The 20,699-nt window shown below is 37.8% G+C and overlaps 2 protein-coding genes across 2 annotated transcripts in view; one reads left to right on the forward strand and one right to left on the reverse strand.

Moving 5' to 3' along the window:
* TOGARAM1 (TOG array regulator of axonemal microtubules 1) overlaps window positions 1-14,404 on the forward strand; it is a 118,783-nt gene extending 104,379 nt beyond the window's left edge. The window contains 4 exon segments of the mRNA XM_017884180.1: window positions 4,970-5,159; window positions 7,152-7,371; window positions 11,371-11,457; window positions 13,265-14,404. Coding sequence (XP_017739669.1) covers window positions 4,970-5,159; window positions 7,152-7,371; window positions 11,371-11,457; window positions 13,265-13,530 — 763 coding nt within the window. The 3' untranslated portion in view covers window positions 13,531-14,404.
* LOC108537065 (NADH dehydrogenase [ubiquinone] 1 beta subcomplex subunit 7-like) lies at window positions 7,583-8,397 on the reverse strand. Its single transcript, XM_017884191.1, has one exon. The coding sequence runs from the start codon at window positions 8,077-8,079 to the stop codon at window positions 7,666-7,668; it is 414 nt and encodes a 137-aa protein (XP_017739680.1). The 5' UTR covers window positions 8,080-8,397; the 3' UTR covers window positions 7,583-7,665.
* Window positions 14,405-20,699: the final 6,295 nt, after the last annotated feature.

The following is a 20,699-nucleotide window of genomic DNA, read 5'->3' on the forward strand; positions in this document are numbered from 1 at the left end:
GACTCCGTCTCAAAAAAAAAAAAAAGGACATGAGCTCATCCTTTTTTATGGCTGCTGTTGTGAATTATGTTAAATGTTAAAAATGATAACTTGTATTCCTTGCATTAGCCCCACTTGGTGATGATGATGTGTCATATTTTTAATATATTACTGGGTTTAATTTACTAAAATTATTTGAGTATTTTTGTGTTTATAATCATGAGGTCTTTAGTTTTCTTGTCTTAAAATGTCTTTGGATTTGGTATTGGGATAATGCTGAATGATAACCTTGTGGTTTCTTCTTCAATACAGGTGCTATTTAGAAGTGTGTTTAATTTTCAAATATTTGGAGATTTTCTAAATATCGTTTTGTTAATGATTTTAAATTTAGTTCTGCTGTGTCACTGAACATGCTCCACAGGATTCTAGTTCTTTTAAACTTCTTAAGACTTGTTTTATGGCCCAGCATGTGTTCTATATTAGTGACTATTTTATATCTACTTGGAAGAAGGTACATTCTGCTCTTGTTGAATGTAATATTCTATACAATGTCAGTTAGGTTAAGTCGGTTGTTATTCAAGTATTCTATAATCTTACTGATTTTTTTCTACTTGTTCTATCAATTGCTGAGATAGGAGTATTGACATCCCCAACGTACTGGTGGATTTATTTATACTATCTGTTGTATCACTTTTTGCTTCATGTATTTTGATCCACTGTGATTACGTTTAAATACATTGAGGATGGTTGTGACTTTCTGATAAATTGGTCCTTTTGTCATTATGAAGTACCTTTATCTCTGGTAATATTCTTTGTCTTGAAGTCTATGTTAGTAGACCATATTAGTTTTCTTTTGATAGAAGATTTGCATGGTATGTCTTTCTTTAAATTACAGTGTTATGGAGATGTAATTTGCCTACTATATAATTCTTCTATCTAAGGCATGCAATTCAGTGTTTTTTAGTACAGATGGCACCCAACTTAGGATGGTTCAACTTATGATTTTTCAGCTTTACAATGGTGCAAAAGCAGTATGCATGTAGTACAGTATAAACTACTTTGAGTATTCATACAATCATTCTGTTTTTTACTTTCAGTATAATATTCAATAAATTATTCATTATAAAATAGGCTTTGTGTTAGATTATTTGCCCCAGTATAGGATAATGTAAGTGTTCTGAACATGTTTAAGGCAGGCTAGACTAAGCTATGATGTTCAGTAGGTTAGATATATTGAATGCATTTTTGACTTAAAATATTTTCAACATACAATGGGTTTATCAGGATGTAACTCCATTGCAAATCAAAGAGCATCTGTATATTCAATGAGTTGTGTAGCTGTCATCACAATTTTAGAATATTTTTGTCACCTTAAAAGAAATCTCATACTTATTAGCAGTCATTCCCCATTTCTCAACAATCTTGCCTTCCCCAACCCTAGGCAGTCTCTCTTCTGTTTCTATGGATTTGCTTATTCTGGACATCTCATATAAAGGGAATCATATGATATGTGGTCTTTTGTGACTGGCTTCTTATACTTAGATTTATGTTAAGGCTTATCCATTTTTTTTGTAATCAAAATGTCAAGGGCTCTTCCATGTTATAGCATTTATCAATACTTCATTCCTTTTTATGGGCGAATACTATTCCATTCATCCATATATGGATATAGCACACATTGTTTATCCATTCATCAGTTTGGTTTTGTTGTGGACATGTTTTCAGCTCTCTTGGATGTGTAGGAGTGGAATTGCTGGATCATATGATAACTCTATGTTTAATCGTTTGAATAATCAGCAGAAAGTTTTTCCAAAGTGCCACAATTTTACATCTCACCAGTAGTGTAAAAGGGTTCCAGTTTTTTTACATCCTTACCAATACTTGTGATTATTTCAGTGGCTATAAACTAGTATCTCATTTGACAAACATNTTTTGAGACAGAGTCTCGCACTGTCATCCAGGCTGGAGTACCATGGCACAATCTCCCTGCAACCTCTGCCTCCCAGGTTCAAGCAATTCTGCCTCAGCCTCCCGAGTAGCTGGGACTACAGGCGCGTGCCACCACGCCCAGCTAATTTTTGTATTTTTAGTAGAGACGAGGTTTCACGATGTTGACCAGGATGGTCTCCATCTCTTGACCTTATGATCCGCCCGCCTCAGCTTCCCAAAGTGCTGGGATTATAGGCTTGAGCCACTGGTGCCCGGCCCGACAGATTCTTTTTGACCAAACTATAGACATGCTTCTCTGAGTCCTGTTTTCAATTTGGCCTTGACCTTGGGCCCTGTCCTTCGCCTGCCTAACCCAGTTTTAACAAGGTATCCTGCTAGCTCATCTCTCCTTCCTTTGATATGTTATCACCCTTGATAGCTGGTAAAGTTCCTCACCCCCTGACCTTCGATGTATAAGTCTTTGGCCTTCCTTTAGCATGCATCTTACTAGGCCAGTTTTGCAAGAAACTTCATGCTCTTTAATGTCTCCTCTTAGTAATTTTCTATCCACTGACCCCCACCGCCAACTCTGGTTGTGGGCTATAAATCCCTCTGTCTTTACTGTAGTCAGAGTTGAGAACAGTTGTTCTCCCTTATTGTAGTAGTCATGATCCTTCTTGAATAAATTCTTTCTTATCATTTTAACAAGTGTGAAAATAATTTTTTCCTTAATGCATTGTGGATTTTGCTTGTATTTTCTGGTCTGTCTTCTTAATTAAAAAAAATATTTTATTAATTTTTAATAAAAAGAGATGGGGTCTTCCTGTGTTGCCCAGGCTGGTGTCAACTCCTGGGCTCAAGTAATCCTCCAGCCTCGGTCTTCCAAAGTGCTGGGATTATAGGTTTAGCCACCATGCCCAGCTTATGTTTTTTTAAAGAGCGTTTTTCTCGGCAGTATGTGACTCAGTCTTGTGTTTTTTGAGGCAGGGTCTTGCTCTGTCATCCAGGCTGGAGTGCAATGACGTGATCATGGCTCACTGCAGCCTTGACCTCCCAGGGCTCAAGTGTCCTCCCACCTTAGCCTCCCGAGTACCTGGGACTACAAGTCCATGGCACCCCTACCCTGCCACCCAGCTAGTTTTTTGTATTTTTTGCACAGATGAGGTCTCAATTTGTTGCCCAGGTTGGAGTCTTATCTTATTACCAATATAACAGTTTCTGCTTTTTAATCAGGGTATTTGACCATTTAGGTTTAAAGCAGTTATTCACATGGTTGGGTTTAAGCCTCTCATTTTGATAGTGTTTCTCTATTTGTCTTATATTTTCTGTTTCTTTTTCTTCTATTTGTGCTTGATATACGATTGATTGAGAGGTAGGGATGTGAGTGTTTGTGTGTGCATTTTGATATTTCATTTATTTCCTTCATTAGCTGTATCTCTTTGTTCCTTTTATAAGTGGTTGATCTAGACTTTATAATATTATAATGTACTACATCTTTACTGTCTCACAGTATTCTTTCAAATAGTATTAGACCATGTTAAGTCTAATGTAAGAACATTACAATATACTTACATTAGGCTTACTTGCAGTGAGCCAAGATAATGCCACTGCATTCCAGCCTGGGTGACAAAGTGAGACTCTGTCTCAAAAATAAATTAAAAATTAAAAAAGTGAAATAGATAGATAGAAAGATAGAGCGAGACTCTGTATCTAAAATAGATAGACAGATTGACCAACTGACCTACCTGTCACTTTGCATGACTCTTTAGTTTCAAAAGGATGATCATCTAAACAGGGGTGTCCAATCTTTTGCATCCCTTGCCACATTGGAAGAAGAAGAATTGTCTTGGCCACACATAAAATACACTAGCACTAATGATAGCTGATGAGCTAAAACACACACACACACACACACACACGCTCACATATACACAAAAATCTCATAATGTTTTAAGAAAATTTATGAATTTGTGTTAGGCTGTATTCAAAGCTGTCTGGGCCACATGCGACCTGCAGACCATGGGATGGACAAACTGGATCTACCACATTGAGTTACCCCTTTGTAGCCACAAAAAATATGCTACAAATACTATCATTGCCATAATAATTCCTGCTGGTCTCTAGTTTCTCATTGTCCCATGCATGTTCACACGAATACTTTGCAGGAAAGAGTTAACATAACAGGGCCTGAGACTGCTATTCTTAGAAAGGTCTGCTTAGAGAGATTGTCCATTGGTTGACATCTGGGAACTTAGGTTTTGGAAAGATTTCAACTATTCCTTGTAAGAGTGGTTCATTTAATCATCTATGGAGGATGGGTTTGAGAAGAGGTTCAAGGTAATTTATCTAGATCTCAATGGGCAAGGGACCTGTTCAGAAAAAAGTTAACATTGCAGTCCTGAGACTTTTATCCCTAAAAAAGGCTGCTTGCAAGGTTAGCTCTTTGCTGACATGGGAAACCAGGATTTCAAGAGGATTCCCAACATGCCCTAACTGATAAGATAGTTTACTGTGCCTAAATTGTTTGGGCAAACAATATGGTTTATGCTGGAGACCTGGTTTCCTTCTGGGGTCTGGAATTTTGGTATGTCCTAGGCAGACAGTCCCTACGTTACCAGCTCCCGGTGAAAACTCTGGACATGAGGCCTCTAATAAGCTTACTTGGTAGACAACATTTCACATATGTTGTCATAACTCATTGCTGAAGGAATTGTGTCCTGTGTGACCCTACTGGGAAAGGACTCTTAAAAGCTTAAATCTGGTTTCCTCTGGTCATTGACTTATGCACCTTTTCCCTCTACTGATTTTGTTTGGTATCCTTCTGCTGTAATAAATTTTAGCCATGAGTAAAACTATAGGCTAACTCTTGTGAGTCTTCCTAGCAAATATCCAAATCCAGGGGAGATCCTGGGGACTCCCAACACAGATAGTTTGGCTATGGGTTAGGTCATTTTATGCATTTTGGAAAATGAATGCATAGTGAGATTTTAAAATTATGTTTGTATAATAGTTTTTATAGGAAAGTACAAATGAAATTACATTCACCTTTCTTTCACTTTAGAGAGGTAACTGAAGTTCGTGAAGTCACCAGAAAATCAGTCCCTCGTAATTCCTTAGAAAGTGCTGAGTACCTTAAAGTCATAACTGGTTTATTAAATGCAAAAGACTTTCGTGATCGTATTAATGGGATTAAGCAGCTTTTATCAGATACTGAAAATAATCAAGACCTTGTTGTTGGAAACATTGTGAAGGTAAGGACTTGTCAAAATTAATTTTAAGGCAGGTATGGTGGCTCATGCCTGTAATCCCAGCACTTTGGGAAGCCAAGGTAGAAAGATCTCTTGAGTCTAGGAGTTCAAAGTTCAAGTCCAGCCTGGGCAACATAGTAAGACCCTGTCTCTACAAAAAAGAAAATAAAAATTTATTTTCATTTGAAATCTATGTCAAATGAAGTTTATCAGTTTAAAAAATTGCTCTAAATCTTAGTGTTTTATATACCTTCTCACTATATATATATAAATTATACAAATTTAAATGGAATTTAATTAATAAATTACTTATATATTTACATATTATATGTATATTATTCTAAAGTGTTAAAATAAGCTTAGTGAAAAGAATGGATTGCCTGGGTTTTGCTAAGTTAAAAGCATACTAGAACAAGTCAAAGTCACTGAAACAAAGTAAGAAGATAGCTATTTATTAGTCTGAATCCTGCCACAAGATGATAAGCGCCTTGAAACTTCTATATTCTCAGAGCACTCAGAACCTGGCATTTAGTAAATATATGTTAAATTAATCAATACATTTTTTTTTTAAAGCAAAGACAGATAAGAGACTTGATATTGCTTTAGAACAGATATTAAAACTTTAACAGATATTAAAACTTTTCAAATTATATGAGGGTAAGAAATCTCTGTAATAGGCTGGGGCCATGGTGCTCAAGCCTGTAATCCCAGCACTTGGGAGGCCGAGACGGGCGGTATCACAAGGTCAGGAGATCGAGACCATCCTGGCCTAACACAGTGAACCCTGTCTCTACTAAAAAAATACAAAAAAACTAGCGGGTGACGGGGCAGGCGCCTGTAGTCCCGGCTACTTGGGAGGACTGAGGCAGGAGAATGGCGTAAACCCCGGGAGGCGGAGCTTGCCAGTGAGCTGAGATCCCGCCACTGCACTCCAGCCGGTGACAAGAGCGATAACTCCGTCTCAAAGAAAAAAAAAAAAAAAAAAAATCTCTGCTATAGTGACTTATGTACTTATCTTAGGAGACAATAAATAAAAGAAAGGGGAATATTAATTAATATTCGTCGTATCAGAGCATAGATTATTTTTGCTTCATCAGAATTTAGTTCAGTTAATTCTAGTAGTAATTTATTAATTAAATTTCATTTTAAGTTTGTGTAGTGTGCATTATACTTGGCAAACATACCATAACTACTCTTCACTTCTCATGGTATTGTCTCAGCTTTCAGAAGAAAAGAACCATATTACCATGGCATGAGAGCCAGAAACTTGTATTTTCTGATACCTGTTGAGTAAAAATAAATCTCTTGGGAAGATTATTCTTAACATGAAAAATAATAAATAAGTATTGGAAATTATTAGTGAATAGTCTCAGCTCGTAGAGTAGCTCTTTACTCACCTGACATGATTAAAGGATTGTTTAGCATTCACTTTATTATATCTTGAGTTTATGAAAGTTAAGGATTCTGAAGAGCAAGGAATTATTGTTAAAGTTATCAGGCTAAGAGATAATAATACAAATTTAACTCTGAAATTGCATCTAAAATTTTCATAATAAACCTAAACTGAAACTAGGTTAGATCTCCACAGTAAAACTTACATGTCTACTTCTAGTGTGAAAAAAGATAAAAACAAAAACTTTTCTTAAGTTCTTAGAGTTAGCTAAGCTAACCTGCACCTTCCAGAAAACAAGATGTTTATCATATTTGCAATTAGTCAGTCATCTGCCTACTGAGCCACATTTTTCAGCTTTTATTAGGATGTCTTTTGGGGCAATTTTTGAGGCCTCCTCCTTTTGTTACAAGAAGATTTGACACTTAGATTTAGTACCCCAATTTTTATAAAGTTCGTGTTATCTAAGTTCAGGCAAAATAGGATGTTGTGTATATACTTAAACTGAGTAAAGTAGGAGAAATATTATGACATGCCAAGAGAATTATAAATACAATAGCTATAAACATTATTTTACTTTAAATAATTTACCAATTTATTTTCAGATTTTTGATGCTTTTAAATCTCGACTTCATGATTCTAATAGTAAAGTAAATCTGGTGGCTCTGGAAACAATGCACAAAATGATTCCTCTACTTAGAGACCACTTATCTCCTATAATTAACATGCTAATTCCAGCAATAGTGGATAACAATCTGAATTCCAAGAATCCAGGCATCTACGCTGCTGCTACGAATGTTGTTCAGGCACTGAGTCAGCATGTAGGTAAGAAATCTTACTTCAGCACTCAAATTGACTTTATTTTCATGTTTTCTGATTCCATCCATACTTTTTTTGTAATGCTGAAATCCTAGTTACTCAGTTTTATAAACTTAATATTATCATAAAACTTTCTATTTTCTCAATGGTTTTAAAATTATTTTTAGTGATTAAATTCTGTTCCATTAAATTGACTTTCCCTTATCTTTGATTTTTTTTTTTTTTTTTTTTTTTTTTTTTTTTTTTTTGAGGGGCCTGAAGGCTTATATTTGACTGGTCCATAGGGTGGGGAGTGCACCCCTACAGGGCCACCAGGGGGTCCACTTTCCCGGGTCCCTGGCCTTTGGCCAACTCTGCCGCCTTCTTCTCCCGCCGCTTCTTTCGCTGGAGCAGCCTCTGCTCCCGCTCAAACTCCTTCATGCGTATCACGTAGTCGCGGTGCTCGCAGTAGTGCCAGTCGTGCCGCTCCTGCTTGCAAGCCAGGAAGTTGGGGAAGCTGTCGTGCTTGCACTTGAGCAGCCGGATGAGGTAGTGGGCACAGTAGTCCCGCAGCTGGAGCCTCAGCTGCGCGTCCATCATCTCCTGCTGTGTGGCCACCATCTCGCGCTCCTTGCGTTCGGTGAAGCCATAGTCGGGCGGGAAGGTTGGCATCTGCAAGGGGTTGGGCTCCACCGAGGTATCGCCCAAGTAGCGCCGGACCAGGTGCGCCCCCATGGCTGCAGTCGCTGCAGTTTCCTGCAGCAGCCGAGGGTCACCTACCTCCTACCCGGAACCACTCTATCTTCGATTTTATTTCTTCTTCTGCCTCAACCTCAGTCTGCTAACAAAACTAACTCAATAATTCGGCATGAGATGATCCAGAAATAAAATAAGGAAAAAATATAAAAATAAGAAAATAATAATAAATAAACTAACTCAAAATGGATCACAGATTTAAATGTACAACTTAAATGTAAAACTTTTACAAGATAACATGAGAAAATCTTAGGACTTGGTGAAAAGTTGTACATATGGGACTAAGAGCATGATCCTATAATCTCAGCCTTTTGGGAGGCCAAGGTGGGCAGATCACCTGAGGTTGGGAGTTCAAGACCAGCCTGGCCAACATGGTGAAACCCTGTCTCTACTAAAAATACAAAAATTAGCTGGGTGTGGTGGCGCATGCCTGTAATCCCAGCTACTCAGGAAGCTGAGGCAGGAGAATTACTTGAACCCAGGAGGTGGAGGTTGCAGTAAGCCAAGGTTGCACCACTGCACTGCAGCCTGGGCAACAGAGTGAGACTCTGTATCAAAAAATTAAATTTTTTTNAGACTCCATCTCAAAAAAAAAAAAAAAAATAGATAAAGAGACAAGCTAAGCTACAGACTGGGAAAAATATTTTCAAACCATGTATCTGACAGCTAATATCTAGAATATATAAAGAAATCTCAAAGCTCAACATCAAAAAAATCAAATAAAAAAATAGACAAAAGACCTGAAGAAATATTTAAAACATGAGACTATATGGATGGCAAATAAGGGAGGATATATGACTGACCAAATAAGCATGTGAAAAGATGTTCAACATCACTAGCCATCAGGGAAATGCATATGCAAGTTAAGACCATGATCACCGCACAAGTATTAGAACAGCCAAAATAAAAAATAGTGACAAGATTACAGAGAAACTACATCTCATACACTGCTGTTGAAAATGTAAATAAAATGGTACAGCCACTCTTGGTTTGGCAGTTTCTTTAAATTCTAAATATACCATGAAATACTACTTAATAAAAAAGAACAAACTATTAGGAACATGAAACAAATTTGTATAAAAAGATTATTCAACTGGGCGTGGTGGCTCACACCTGTAATCGCAGCACTTTGGGAGGCTGAGGTGGGCGGATCACAAGGTCAGGAGATCGAGACCATCCTGGCTAACACAGTGAAACCCGTCTCTACTAAAAATACAAAAAATTAGCCAGGCATGGTGGCAGGTGCCTGTAGTCCCAGCTACTTGAGAGGCTGAGGCAGGAGAATGGCATGAACCCAGGAGGCGGAGCTTGCAGTGAGCTGAGATCACACCACTGCACTCTGGCATGGGCAACAGAGCGAGACTCTATCTCAAAAAAAAAAGAAAAGAAAGATTATTTGTTATGTCCAAGTGGAATTTATCCCAGGGATGCAAGGATGGTTCAACATATGCAAATTAATGGTTCTTAAGTATTTTTAATCAGGTTTAGTATAATACCGTAAACCTTGAGTGACACCATCAGACCTATATGAAGTACCACTGGTGATGCTGAAAGTGCTCCCAATAAGCAGGGGAAAGTCATGACATGATAAATTTGAATTGCTTGATATCTGAGTAGCTTGAGGTCTGCAGCTGTGGTTGCCCACCACTTCAGATAGATGACTAATCTTGTAAACAGATGACATAAATTTGCATTATTGACAAATACAATACTGTAAATGTATTTTTCTTCTCTTCCCTAATATTTTCTTTTATCTAGCTTACTTTATTGTTAAGAATACAGTATATAATACATACAACATCCAAAATATGTGTTAATTGACAGTTTATGTTATTGGTAAGGTTTCTGATCAACAGTAAGTTATTAGTATTTCAGTTTGGGGAGTGTGAAAAGTTAAACATGGATTTTCAACTGTACAGGGGTTGGCTCCCCTAACCCTTGTGTTGTCCAAGGCTCAATTGTAGTTATTTAAGATGAAACCTTTAGGTGGAAGGTACACAGGACCTCTATATAATCTTTGTAAATGTCTGTGTTTCTATTATTATTTCACAATTAAAACTTTATTTTTTTTTATTTTTTATTTTTGTTTTTTGAGACAGAGTCTTGCTCTGTCACCCAGGCTGGAGTGCAGTGGCCGGATCTCGGCTCACTGCAAGGTCCGCCTCCCGGGTTTACGCTGTTCTCCTGCCTCAGCCTCCTGAGTAGCTGGGACTACAGACGCCCGCCACCTCCCCCGGCTAGTTTTTTTGTATTTTTTAGTAGAAACGGGGTTTCACTGTGTTAGCCAGGATGGTCTCGACCTCGTGATTCGCCCGTCTCGGCCTCCCAAAGTGCTAGGATTACAGGCTTGAGCCACTGTGCCTGGCCTCATAATTAAAACTTTAAAAAAAAATTCAGTAAATGTAAAAAACTGCTTGCCTTTTTCTTTTTCTTTCTTTTTTTTTTTGGTTGTTGTTATTGTTGTTGTTGTTGTTGTTATTTTGAGACGGAGTCTCTGTCACCAGGCTGGAGTGCAATGGCATGATGTCAGCTCACTGCAACCTCTGACTCCCTGGTTCAAGTGATTCTCCTGCCTCAGCTTCCCAAGTAGCTGGGATTACAGGCACACGCCACCACACCCAGCTAATTTTTGTATTTTTAATAGAGACAGAGTTTCACCGTGTTGGCCAGGGTGGTCTCGAACTCCTGACCTCATGATCCTCCCACCTTGGCCTCCTAAAATGCTGGGATTACAGGCGTGAGCCACCACACCCAGGTGCTTTTTCTGTTTTTTGATAAAACTATGCTGTTATTTGAAATAAGAAGCCTAGGAGATTCAGGCAGTTTTTTGTTTTGTTTTGTCTTTTGTTTTTTTTTAATACCACATGATAGCTCCTTTAAAACTGTGTGAAGTATTTTTAGTTCTCATTTGCTTTAAGAATATTACTCTGTTAAAATTTTGTTTGGTTTGTTGGTTTTTACAGACAGAGCGTCACTGTCACCCAGGTTGGGGTGCAGTGGTGCAATCATAGCTCAATGCAGCCTTGGACTCCTGGGCTCAAGTGATCCTCTTATGTCAGCCTCCCAAGTAGCTGGAATTACAGGTGCTAGCGACCATGCCTGGCCTATTAAAGTTTTACAGAAAATTTTAAATAGTGATTATGTAGATTTTTAAAGTGTTACACATATGCATCCTAGAAATGATTATTTTTCTTTTCAATGCTATGTAATGGAAAGTAACTAAGAGCTCATTACTCTTTAAACATATGTCTTTGTGTTCTTTTTTTTTAGACAATTACTTACTTCTACAGCCATTTTGCACAAAAGCTCAGTTTTTAAATGGAAAAGCAAAACAAGATATGACGGAAAAGCTTGCTGGTAAATACTTTGTAATTTCTAAAGAAATATTTTATTAACTACGGATAAACTGATAAACGATTTCAATTTAATTTTAGGATAGCTACCAACTTAATATAACTACCCACACAGAAATAAATTGTGTAATGATCCACAAGAGAACTTTTAAGACTTTTACCCCAAACATTTTGTCAAAAGAATTTTATCCTTTTTTTCCAGTAAATGTTCAGTCTTCCTATTAGTGTAGCCAAATGCAGGTTCAGCCAGTCACCACTTGGAAAATTGAATAATAAGGATGAGGTACAGTGGAAGGAAAGTGACTTTATTTTCCAAAGTTAGCAGTTGGCAGGTGGTTCAGGCTCCTGCCTTAACAAAACTGCTTCAGAATTCTCAGGCAAAATGCTAGGGTTTAAGGAGAAGGTTTGCATGGAGGGCATGCAGTGGGCCAGGCAGTACAGTTCTACATGATTTGTTCTTATGACTTATCTTGAGTTATTGGTCCATATGGTGAATGGGCCAGTGCTGTCTCAGGCTGGACTGGGTTGTAAATTGGCACCACAGCCTTGAAGTAATCTCCTGGTTAGGGAGAATTCCATAGGTACCTGAATTGTCTCAAGATGGAGTCTCTGTAACTTTTTTTTTTTTTTTTTTAATTTTTGAGATGGAGTCTCGCTTTGTTGCCTAGGCTGGAGTGCAGTGGCACAATATTGGCTAACTGCAACCTCTGCCTCCTGGGTTCGAGTGATTCTCCTGCCTCAGCCTCCTGAGTAGCTGGGGCTACAGGTGCCTGCCACCACGCCTGGCTTTTTTTTTTTTTTTTTTTAAGTAGAAATGGGGCTTCACCATGTTGGCCAGGCCGGTCTTGAACTTCTGACCTCAAGTGATCCACCCACCTCGCCCTCCCAAAGTGCTAGAATTTCAGGCGTGAGCCACTGCACCCAGCCCCGTCTCTGGAATTTCTAAGCAAACATACTTAGATAGGCTAGCAATACAAAGGAGTATCTAGTAGAAAGAAGGAAAGCAAAATTTATTATTTCATTACTAAAACGTTAATACAAAGGGCCACAAAAGGAGGAGAAAAAAACCATTAAAAATAGGGTACTTGGTTACATTAGTAGAAATAATATGGGAAAATAAAATACATTAAAATCAAATTTGGTTCTTATAGAAAACTGCTATTTCAAAATCATGTTTGATAAAAGGTCCATGGGTTAAAACTGTGTACATTTTGGTTTCACTATATTTGGAAAACATCAAGATGAATTTGGGTTCATTTTCTCTCCTTACCACTTTTGCATGAACTAATTGTTCTATATGGGATTCTAATACCATACTTGAAGATCCCAATCTTTGAAAGATTTCTTAACATTGCTTCTTTTAAGAAGCTTAACTTTTGGCCGGGCGCGGTAGCTCACGCCTGTAATCCCAGCACTTTTGAGGCCAAGGCGGGCGGATCATGAGGTCAGGAGATCAAGACCATCCTGGTTAACACGGTGAAACCCAGTCTCTACTAAATATACAAAAAAAATTAGCCGGGCGTGGTGGTGGGTGCCTGTTGTCCCAGCTACTCGGGAGGCTGAGGCAGGAGAATGGCGTGAACCTGGGAGGTGGAGCTTGCAGTGAGCCAAGATTGGGCCACTGCACTCCAGCCTGGGCGGCAGAGTGAGACTCCGTCTCAAAAAAAAAAAAAAAAAAAAAGAAGCCTAACTTTTAGGACAAATGACATAAGGAAGAAGCTTAGTATATTTTAGTTGGTTTTTATTTAGCAGAGCTTGGGCTTATTTATTAAGAAAAAACCCTCACTGTTTTTTATATTTTTATGTTTCAGATATTGTTATGGAACTTTATCAAAGGAAGCCACATGCCACAGAACAGAAAGTGTTGGTTGTTTTATGGCATCTCTTAGGAAATATGACAAATAGTGGCTCTCTGCCTGGAGCTGGAGGAAATATACGAACAGCCACAGCTAAATTATCAAAAGCACTCTTTGCACAGATGGGTCAGAATCTGTTAAGTCAGGCTGCATCTCAACCACCACATATCAAAAAGAGTTTGGAGGAATTACTCGATATGACGATTTTAAATGAATTATGAATCTTTGATAAAATATTGTACGATGAACACAAGTGTTTACATGATGACAAGTGGAACTTTCTAAAAGTTATGTTATCAGTGCCTGCACTTCACATCCAGCAAATTAAGTCAATGGCTATTTTTATTTGCAGCCTATGAGTACACATCTGTCCTATATCAACCTTACCACTTATATCTATCACATAAAAACCTAAAATATATCATTCATGAATAATTCACAAAATCTGAGTCACATGGGATGAATTCAATTTTAATATTTTTGAAAAAAGTCCTGCTCATTTGCACTATTCTATAGAAGCTACAATTTGTTGCCCTGTATGTACAATTAGAATTGTAATTAAAAATATACTTTTTATTATGTAATCATGTTCTGGTATGTCTCATTTCTCAGCCTTATTTTATAAAGTGGAAGTCATTGAACTATGTTATCAGAAACTAAGTTTGTATATTATTTGTGAAAAACATGTATTTCTGAATCAGTCCATTAATATGATTGTGCAGTATTAGCTTGCTTTTGCTGCTGTGTTAATGTCATATATTAGCTTACCTTTTGGCTTTAATTATCTTACATAATTGTGAAATTTAACAAGTTATAATAAAGCATGACAACTAAAGTTTTAGAAAACATTAAACATTTTAAATGCACGTTTTAAAAAACGTGTTGAATGTAACCCCCCTATTTTTTTGTGCAAACACTAAATTTTATTTCTTTATGTTTTGACCTTTATAAAGGTATTGTTTTGCTGCCCAGTTGTGTAATTCTCAAAAATAGTGCCAGGTCTTCTATAGCTTTTTTCAGAATTCATGGGCTTACAAGTACTGTATGCATCTTTAAAAAGAAAAGGAATGTTATCAAATAAAAGGATTTATTTCTGTAGATGTGTGAGAAGTGTCCTATTTTTCCAACTTCCATACATGTTAAAATGGAAAAAAAAAAAAATATATATATATAGTAGTATTGACCTATCACTTTCACTTGATCTGCTTATGATATTGACCTATCACTATTGACCTACAAATAGACCTGGGTTACATTCTAACTTTGTAGGAAATTAGCTGTGTGACCTTGGACAAAGTCACTTGCCAAGTCTGGGCCTCAGTTTCCTTATGTCTAAAATGTAAGCACTAGACTAGGTGATTTTAAAGGTCCTATCCTGTTCTAAAATTCTATGATTCTGTTCATTCTTTTTTACTTCTGAGTCACTGACCAGTTTTCTAATGTATCTGGCTATTTTTAAAATTATGATTTAAAAAAAGTATCCTTAGCTTCTGAGAAAAAAAAAAAAAGGGGAGGGGTTGCTTCTATTTAAAGCTACACTAGAAGTAGATAATTGGCTACTTTTTCTATTTATATGAACTTTTATATAATTATATACTTTTAAAATACCTTATATTTTCTTCTAAGTGTATTTTATTGTAGTCCTCTAGTTTGGTGTACTTTATGTATAGGGCCATAGAGTAAATATTTTTGGGTTTGTAAGTCCTTATTTTATTTATTTATATATTTATTTTGAGGCGGAGTCTTGTTCTTGTCACCCAGGCTGGAGTGCAATGGCGTGATCTCGGCTCACTTCAACCTCCACCTCCCAGGTTCAGGCAATTCTCCTGCCTCATCCTCCTGAGTAGCTGAGATTACAGGCGCCCATCACCAAGCCCAGCTAATTTTTGTACTTTTAGTAGAGACGGGGTTTCGCCATGTTATCCAGGCTGGTCTCCAATTCCTGACCTCAGGTGATCTGCCCACCTCAGCCTCCCAAAGTGCTGGGATTACAGGCGTGAGGCACCGTGCTCGTTCTTTTTTTTTTTTTTTTTTTTTTTGAAACGGAGTCTCGCTCTGGCCCAGGCTGGAGTGCAGTGGCGCGATCTCGGCTCACTGCAAGCTCTGCCTCCCGGGTTCACGTCATTCTCCTGCCTCAGCCTCCCACGTAGCTGTGACGATAGGCGCCCGCCACCACGCCCAGGTAATTTTTTGTATTTTCAGTGGAGACGGGGTATCACCGTGTTAGCCAGAATGGTCTCGATCTCCTGATCTCGTGATCCGCCCGCCTCCACCTCCCAAAGTGCTGGGATTACAAGCGTGAGCCACGGAGCCTGGCCGCCCGGCCTATTTTTTACACTTAAAAAGTGTAAAAAAAAAATATTCTTAGCTCAGGCCATAGAAAAATAGGCCTCTGTTAGACTCGTTTGATTACAGTTGTAAACTCTGAAATCATCATTACATTTTGCTTCAACCCTACTTGATACGCATCATTGATACAATAGTTACAGATTTTAAGTTTTATTAATTACGACTCCTGCCTTTGTATCATTGCACTTGTGCTAGCTAAATGTGCATCAATAGATTGTTAGATATATTGAAGGTAGATTTTAGATTTTAAAGGAAAAAGAAGACCATTACTTCATGTATAAGCCTAATTATTCCTTAGTTTGAATTTTGCATTGAAAAAAAGCACAATATTCTGATCAGTCTAGGGAGAAAAATAGTACAGTAAATATAATTATTACTAATAATGTGGCAGCTTTATTTTACATAATATGTGAGCTACCTTTTATTACATAGAAAATAGCCATTAATGTAACAAGAGTCTCAAGCCTAAAGAGTTTCTGTATTTTAGTAACTTCTTGATAGTAAGCACTCAGAAGTCTAGCACTCTTATCAAGAACCGTTGTCAACAAAGAATCAGAGACTGATCACTGATTGAAATAACTAAAGAAAAGCTGAAGGCCTGAATAAACAAATGCATTTAGTCGGAATAAAGGAATGTTGTTTACTAGCAATGATAATTATAAAAGTCTAACGTCACCCAGCAATGCAACAAAAAAATGTTAATGTATTTACCCAATGGAATACATATCATATAGTCATTAAAAATGATGCCAAATACTAATCACAGGACAATGTTCACAGTATGTTAAAGGAAAAATGTGACTACAAAATAAGTACAGTATCTCCATCAATATATGTGCACATAGAAAACGGAAGTAGTATATATACACCGACATCTTAATGGTGGTAATCTGTGGGCAGTGAAGTTATTTTAATTTTTTTTCAGTGTACTCTTCTGTAATTTCTAGTTTTTCAGAAATGAACAAGACATATTGCTTATAGTAAAATTTAAATTACAATAAGTGAAGAGAATCTGAAGAGAATCTGAAAGGTAATTTGGCGAGAAAAAAATATGTAGCAAAGAAGAGAGTAGTGAACATCACAAAAGTGCTAAGGGAGAGTGATGTGACTCAAAGGGAGATGACTGAGGGAGGCAAGTATTATTCAGATAAAGAGCATAAGACTTTGATTCAGAAAGCATGAATTTGGGAACCCAGTTTTATAATTACCTGCTAAACCTTACATACATCCGGGGGTTACTGTGAAGTCCAAAATTTAAAAGGGATTATGTATAAGAAAGCATTTGTAGGGCCGAGTGTGGTGGCTCACGCCTGTAATCCCAACACTTTGGGAGGCCTAGGTGGGCAGATCACCTGAGGTCAGGAGTTCGAGACCAGCCTGGGCAACATGGTGAAACCCCATCTCTACTGAAAATACAAAAATTAGCCAGGTATGGTGGTGGACTCCTGTAATCCCAGCTACTGCAGAGACTGAGGCAAGAGAATCGCCTGAACCCAGGAGGCGGAGGTTGCAGTGAGCTGAGACCGTGCCATTGCACTGCAGCCTGGGTGACAAGAGCAAGACTCCGTCTAAAGAAAAAAAAAAAGCATTTGTAAACCTCAAATGCTATGTAAAAGTAACATTCCCAACAGAAGGAAGAGCCAACTGGCATGAGCAAAAAGGAATTATTTTGTTGTGTATATTTATGAGGTACAACTTAATGTTTTTATACATTGTGGATCATTAAGTTAATTAACATATCCATCACCTTACAGACTTAACTTTTTTTTTTGTGATGATCACATTAAATTCCACTCTCATAGCAATTTTCAAATACACATTATTATAAACTATAGTCATCTTGGTACAGTAGGTTTTCAGAACTTATTCCTCTTTTATATATTTATTTTATTTTTTAATTAGTTTTTGAGATGGAGTCTCACTCTGTCACCCAGGCTGGAGTGCAGTGGCGCGATCTCGGCTCACTGCAACCTCTGCCTCTGGGTTCAAGTGATTCTCTTGCCTCAGCCCAAGTAGCTGGGACTACAGGCACGTGCCATCACACCTAATTTTTTGTATTTTTAGTAGAGATGGGATTTCACCATGTTGGCCGGACTGGTCTCAAACTCCTGACCTCAGGTGATCTGCTCACCTCAGCCTGCCAAATTGCTGAGATTAGAGGCTTGAGCTACCACGCCTGGCCTTCTTTTTTTTTTTTTTTTTTTTTTTTTTTAATAGTCTTAGAGATGGGATCTTGCTATATTGCTCAGGTTGGACTTGAACTCAAGGGATCCTCCCACCTCAGGCTACCAAAAGTGCTGAGATTACAGACATGATCCACCTTGCCCGGCCATAATTCTTCCTTTCTAAAAGAAACTTTGGACCGTTTGACCAACCTCTTTTCCATTTCCCCACCCCAAGCCTGCCAGCTCCTGTAAACCACCATCCTATTTTCTACTTCTTCGAGTTCAGCTTTCTTCGATTCCACATATAAGTGAGATCATGTATTATTTTTCTTTCTGTGCCTGGCTTATTTCGCTTAACATAATGTCCTCCACATTTATTCCTGTTATTGCAAATGATAGGATTTCCTTTTTTAAGACTGAATAGTATTTCACAGTGTCTATATACTGCATTTTCTTTATTCATTCATCCATTGACGAACACTTGATCAAGACTTTGAGGCACTCATCTCTATGATTCCCTCAAGGAATTGTGTTGCCCTGTTTCATGTTTTCATAAGAGATATTGGATAAGAAAGGTTCTCTAAGTTTTATTATAGCTTCTAAAGCTGTTGTATCAGTTGGAATGCTTTTGACTGAATAGCAAACCCAACTAACAGTAGCTTAAACCAATTGGTATGTTATTTGTCTCATACTACAAGAAGTGTAGAAGTATGTCACTGCTAAGCATTGTGCCAATGGCTCGATGATATCAGAGCTGATTATAAGATGGCAGCTTCCTCTCCAAATATCATAATTGTGCTTCAGACAGAAAAAAAAGTAAAAGGGATAACAAATACAGGTGTTTCTCTAGTGAGGCTTTGCTTTTTTATTTAGGGAAGAAGACTCTTCCTATGTACTTCTACCTACATCTCATTGGCCACCCTTAGGTTCAAAGGAGGCTAGGAAATTGAGTATTTCATTTCCCAGTCTCAACAGTACAGGAAGATAATAGAGAAGATAGTGGGCATGGATGCGACTGAGCCGACCTACAATATCTGCCACATTCCATAAGCCCCACTCTGTCTGATGAACCACAGTGGCATTCTATGACCCAGGAATTGGTTTTAATTCAGGTCCAATGTTTTTGTGATGTTCACTACTCTCTTCTTTGCTACATATTTTTTCTCGCCAAATTACCTTTCAGATTCTCTTCAGATTCTCTTCACTTGTAATCACTTGGAATCACATTGTAATTCCAAGAAGCCAGCATGTTTTTGTTTTCTGTTTCCTGTTATGAAGTTACCCTAACAAGTAGCCATAAGTCTTTGAGGGAATAAGAAGAATGTGCAGAGTGCTATTACTATAGTGCTCTTCTTTAAGGTTATCTGGAAACAGGAGTAACATTGATAACTCTCAGGAAGACTGAATTGAGGAGATATTAATACCATTTGAGCTAAATTTGAAAGATGAAGTAGTAAAGAGGAAACAAGCTTCATGTTATGTTTGGATTTAAATCTCCTGGAGCTACAGTTTTAAGTTTACTTGCTTTACCAGTAAGGAGAAACACTAAATACAGGAGTCTGAATGTTTCCAACAGAAGAGCCACCACAATTTATTTAGTGACGGTTTATTTATAATGTAAACAAATTTCATTCCCTAGAGCAATATATTCTGTAAATTAAATGATCCACGAGGTATTTTATGCAGTTTTTCATGGCATGTTAACGTTTTGAAAAGAATAAACAAAATCCTACTGAACAGCTCAGAAATTGTGATTAACACTGGGTATCACAAGATACATTTTGCTCTTATATCAATCAGGACCCAAAAGGAAATAGATGGCAAATCAAAATTGGCATAGTTTGGGAAGTGGTTAATAAGGGAGTATTTATAAAGGCAGGGCTTAGGGAAAACTGGAACCTAGAATGAAGTTACATGAAGAGGGTTACCTTGATCAGAGCTGACATCACCCACATGGAGGGAGCTGGAGGAATAAATACCCTGACCTCACTCCTCAATTCCATTCTGCCAGGACTTTTCTCAACCAGAAACCAGGAAGCAAGAGAACTTATCGATATGGTCTATAAGGGTCAATATCCAAAGAATGGAGCAGGGTGGATAAGGACAGACAGTTGATCTGGAGGGGTAAATGGAAGAAATACATGAATAAATGATATCATTTCCAATTTGTCTGACTTCTTTGTTCTGTTTCTGAGATCACATGACTTTAAATATTGTTTTTTTTTAGAACCCACTACCCTCTAAACTACAGTATTTGGTATAATATCTTTTTTATTCCCAAAGCTTATAATTGTGATACACAATTTCTAAAAAGTCAACTAAGGCTAAATCAATTTTGTTTTTTGTTTTTTGTTTTTGTTTTGAGATGGAGTCTCACTCTGTCTCCGGGGCTAGAGTGCAGTGCCACGATCTTGGCTCACTGCAACCTCTGCCTCCCAGGTTCAATTGATTCTCCTCCCTCAGCCTCCTGAGTAGATGGGATTACAGGCGTGCACCACCATACCCAGCTAATTTTTGTATTTTTAGTAGAGATGGGGTTTCACCGCGTTGGTCAGGCTGGTCTTGAACTCCTGACCTCCTGATCTGTCTGCCTCGGACTCCCAAAGTGCTGAGATTACAGGCATGAGCCACTGCGTCCTACCAGCTAAATTAGTTTTTAAGATAATGTATGTTTCTACTAGTGGGGATCACATTTCAGGCAAAGAGAAGATCCCACTTAAAGGTTTTGACACATAAAAGGGCTGTGGGAACTGTAGGTTCTGTGGAGTTACCGGGAGGCAGAAACAGTGAGAAGCCTGGCATGATTATGAAAACACTATTTTCCATTCTAAAAGTTTAGGATTTCTTAAAAAAAAAAAAAAAAAAAAAAAAAAAAA

Source organism: Rhinopithecus bieti, unplaced genomic scaffold (genome assembly GCF_001698545.2).
Source record: "Rhinopithecus bieti isolate Rb0 unplaced genomic scaffold, ASM169854v2 scaffold_14876, whole genome shotgun sequence".
Taxonomy (NCBI): Eukaryota; Metazoa; Chordata; class Mammalia; order Primates; family Cercopithecidae; genus Rhinopithecus; species Rhinopithecus bieti.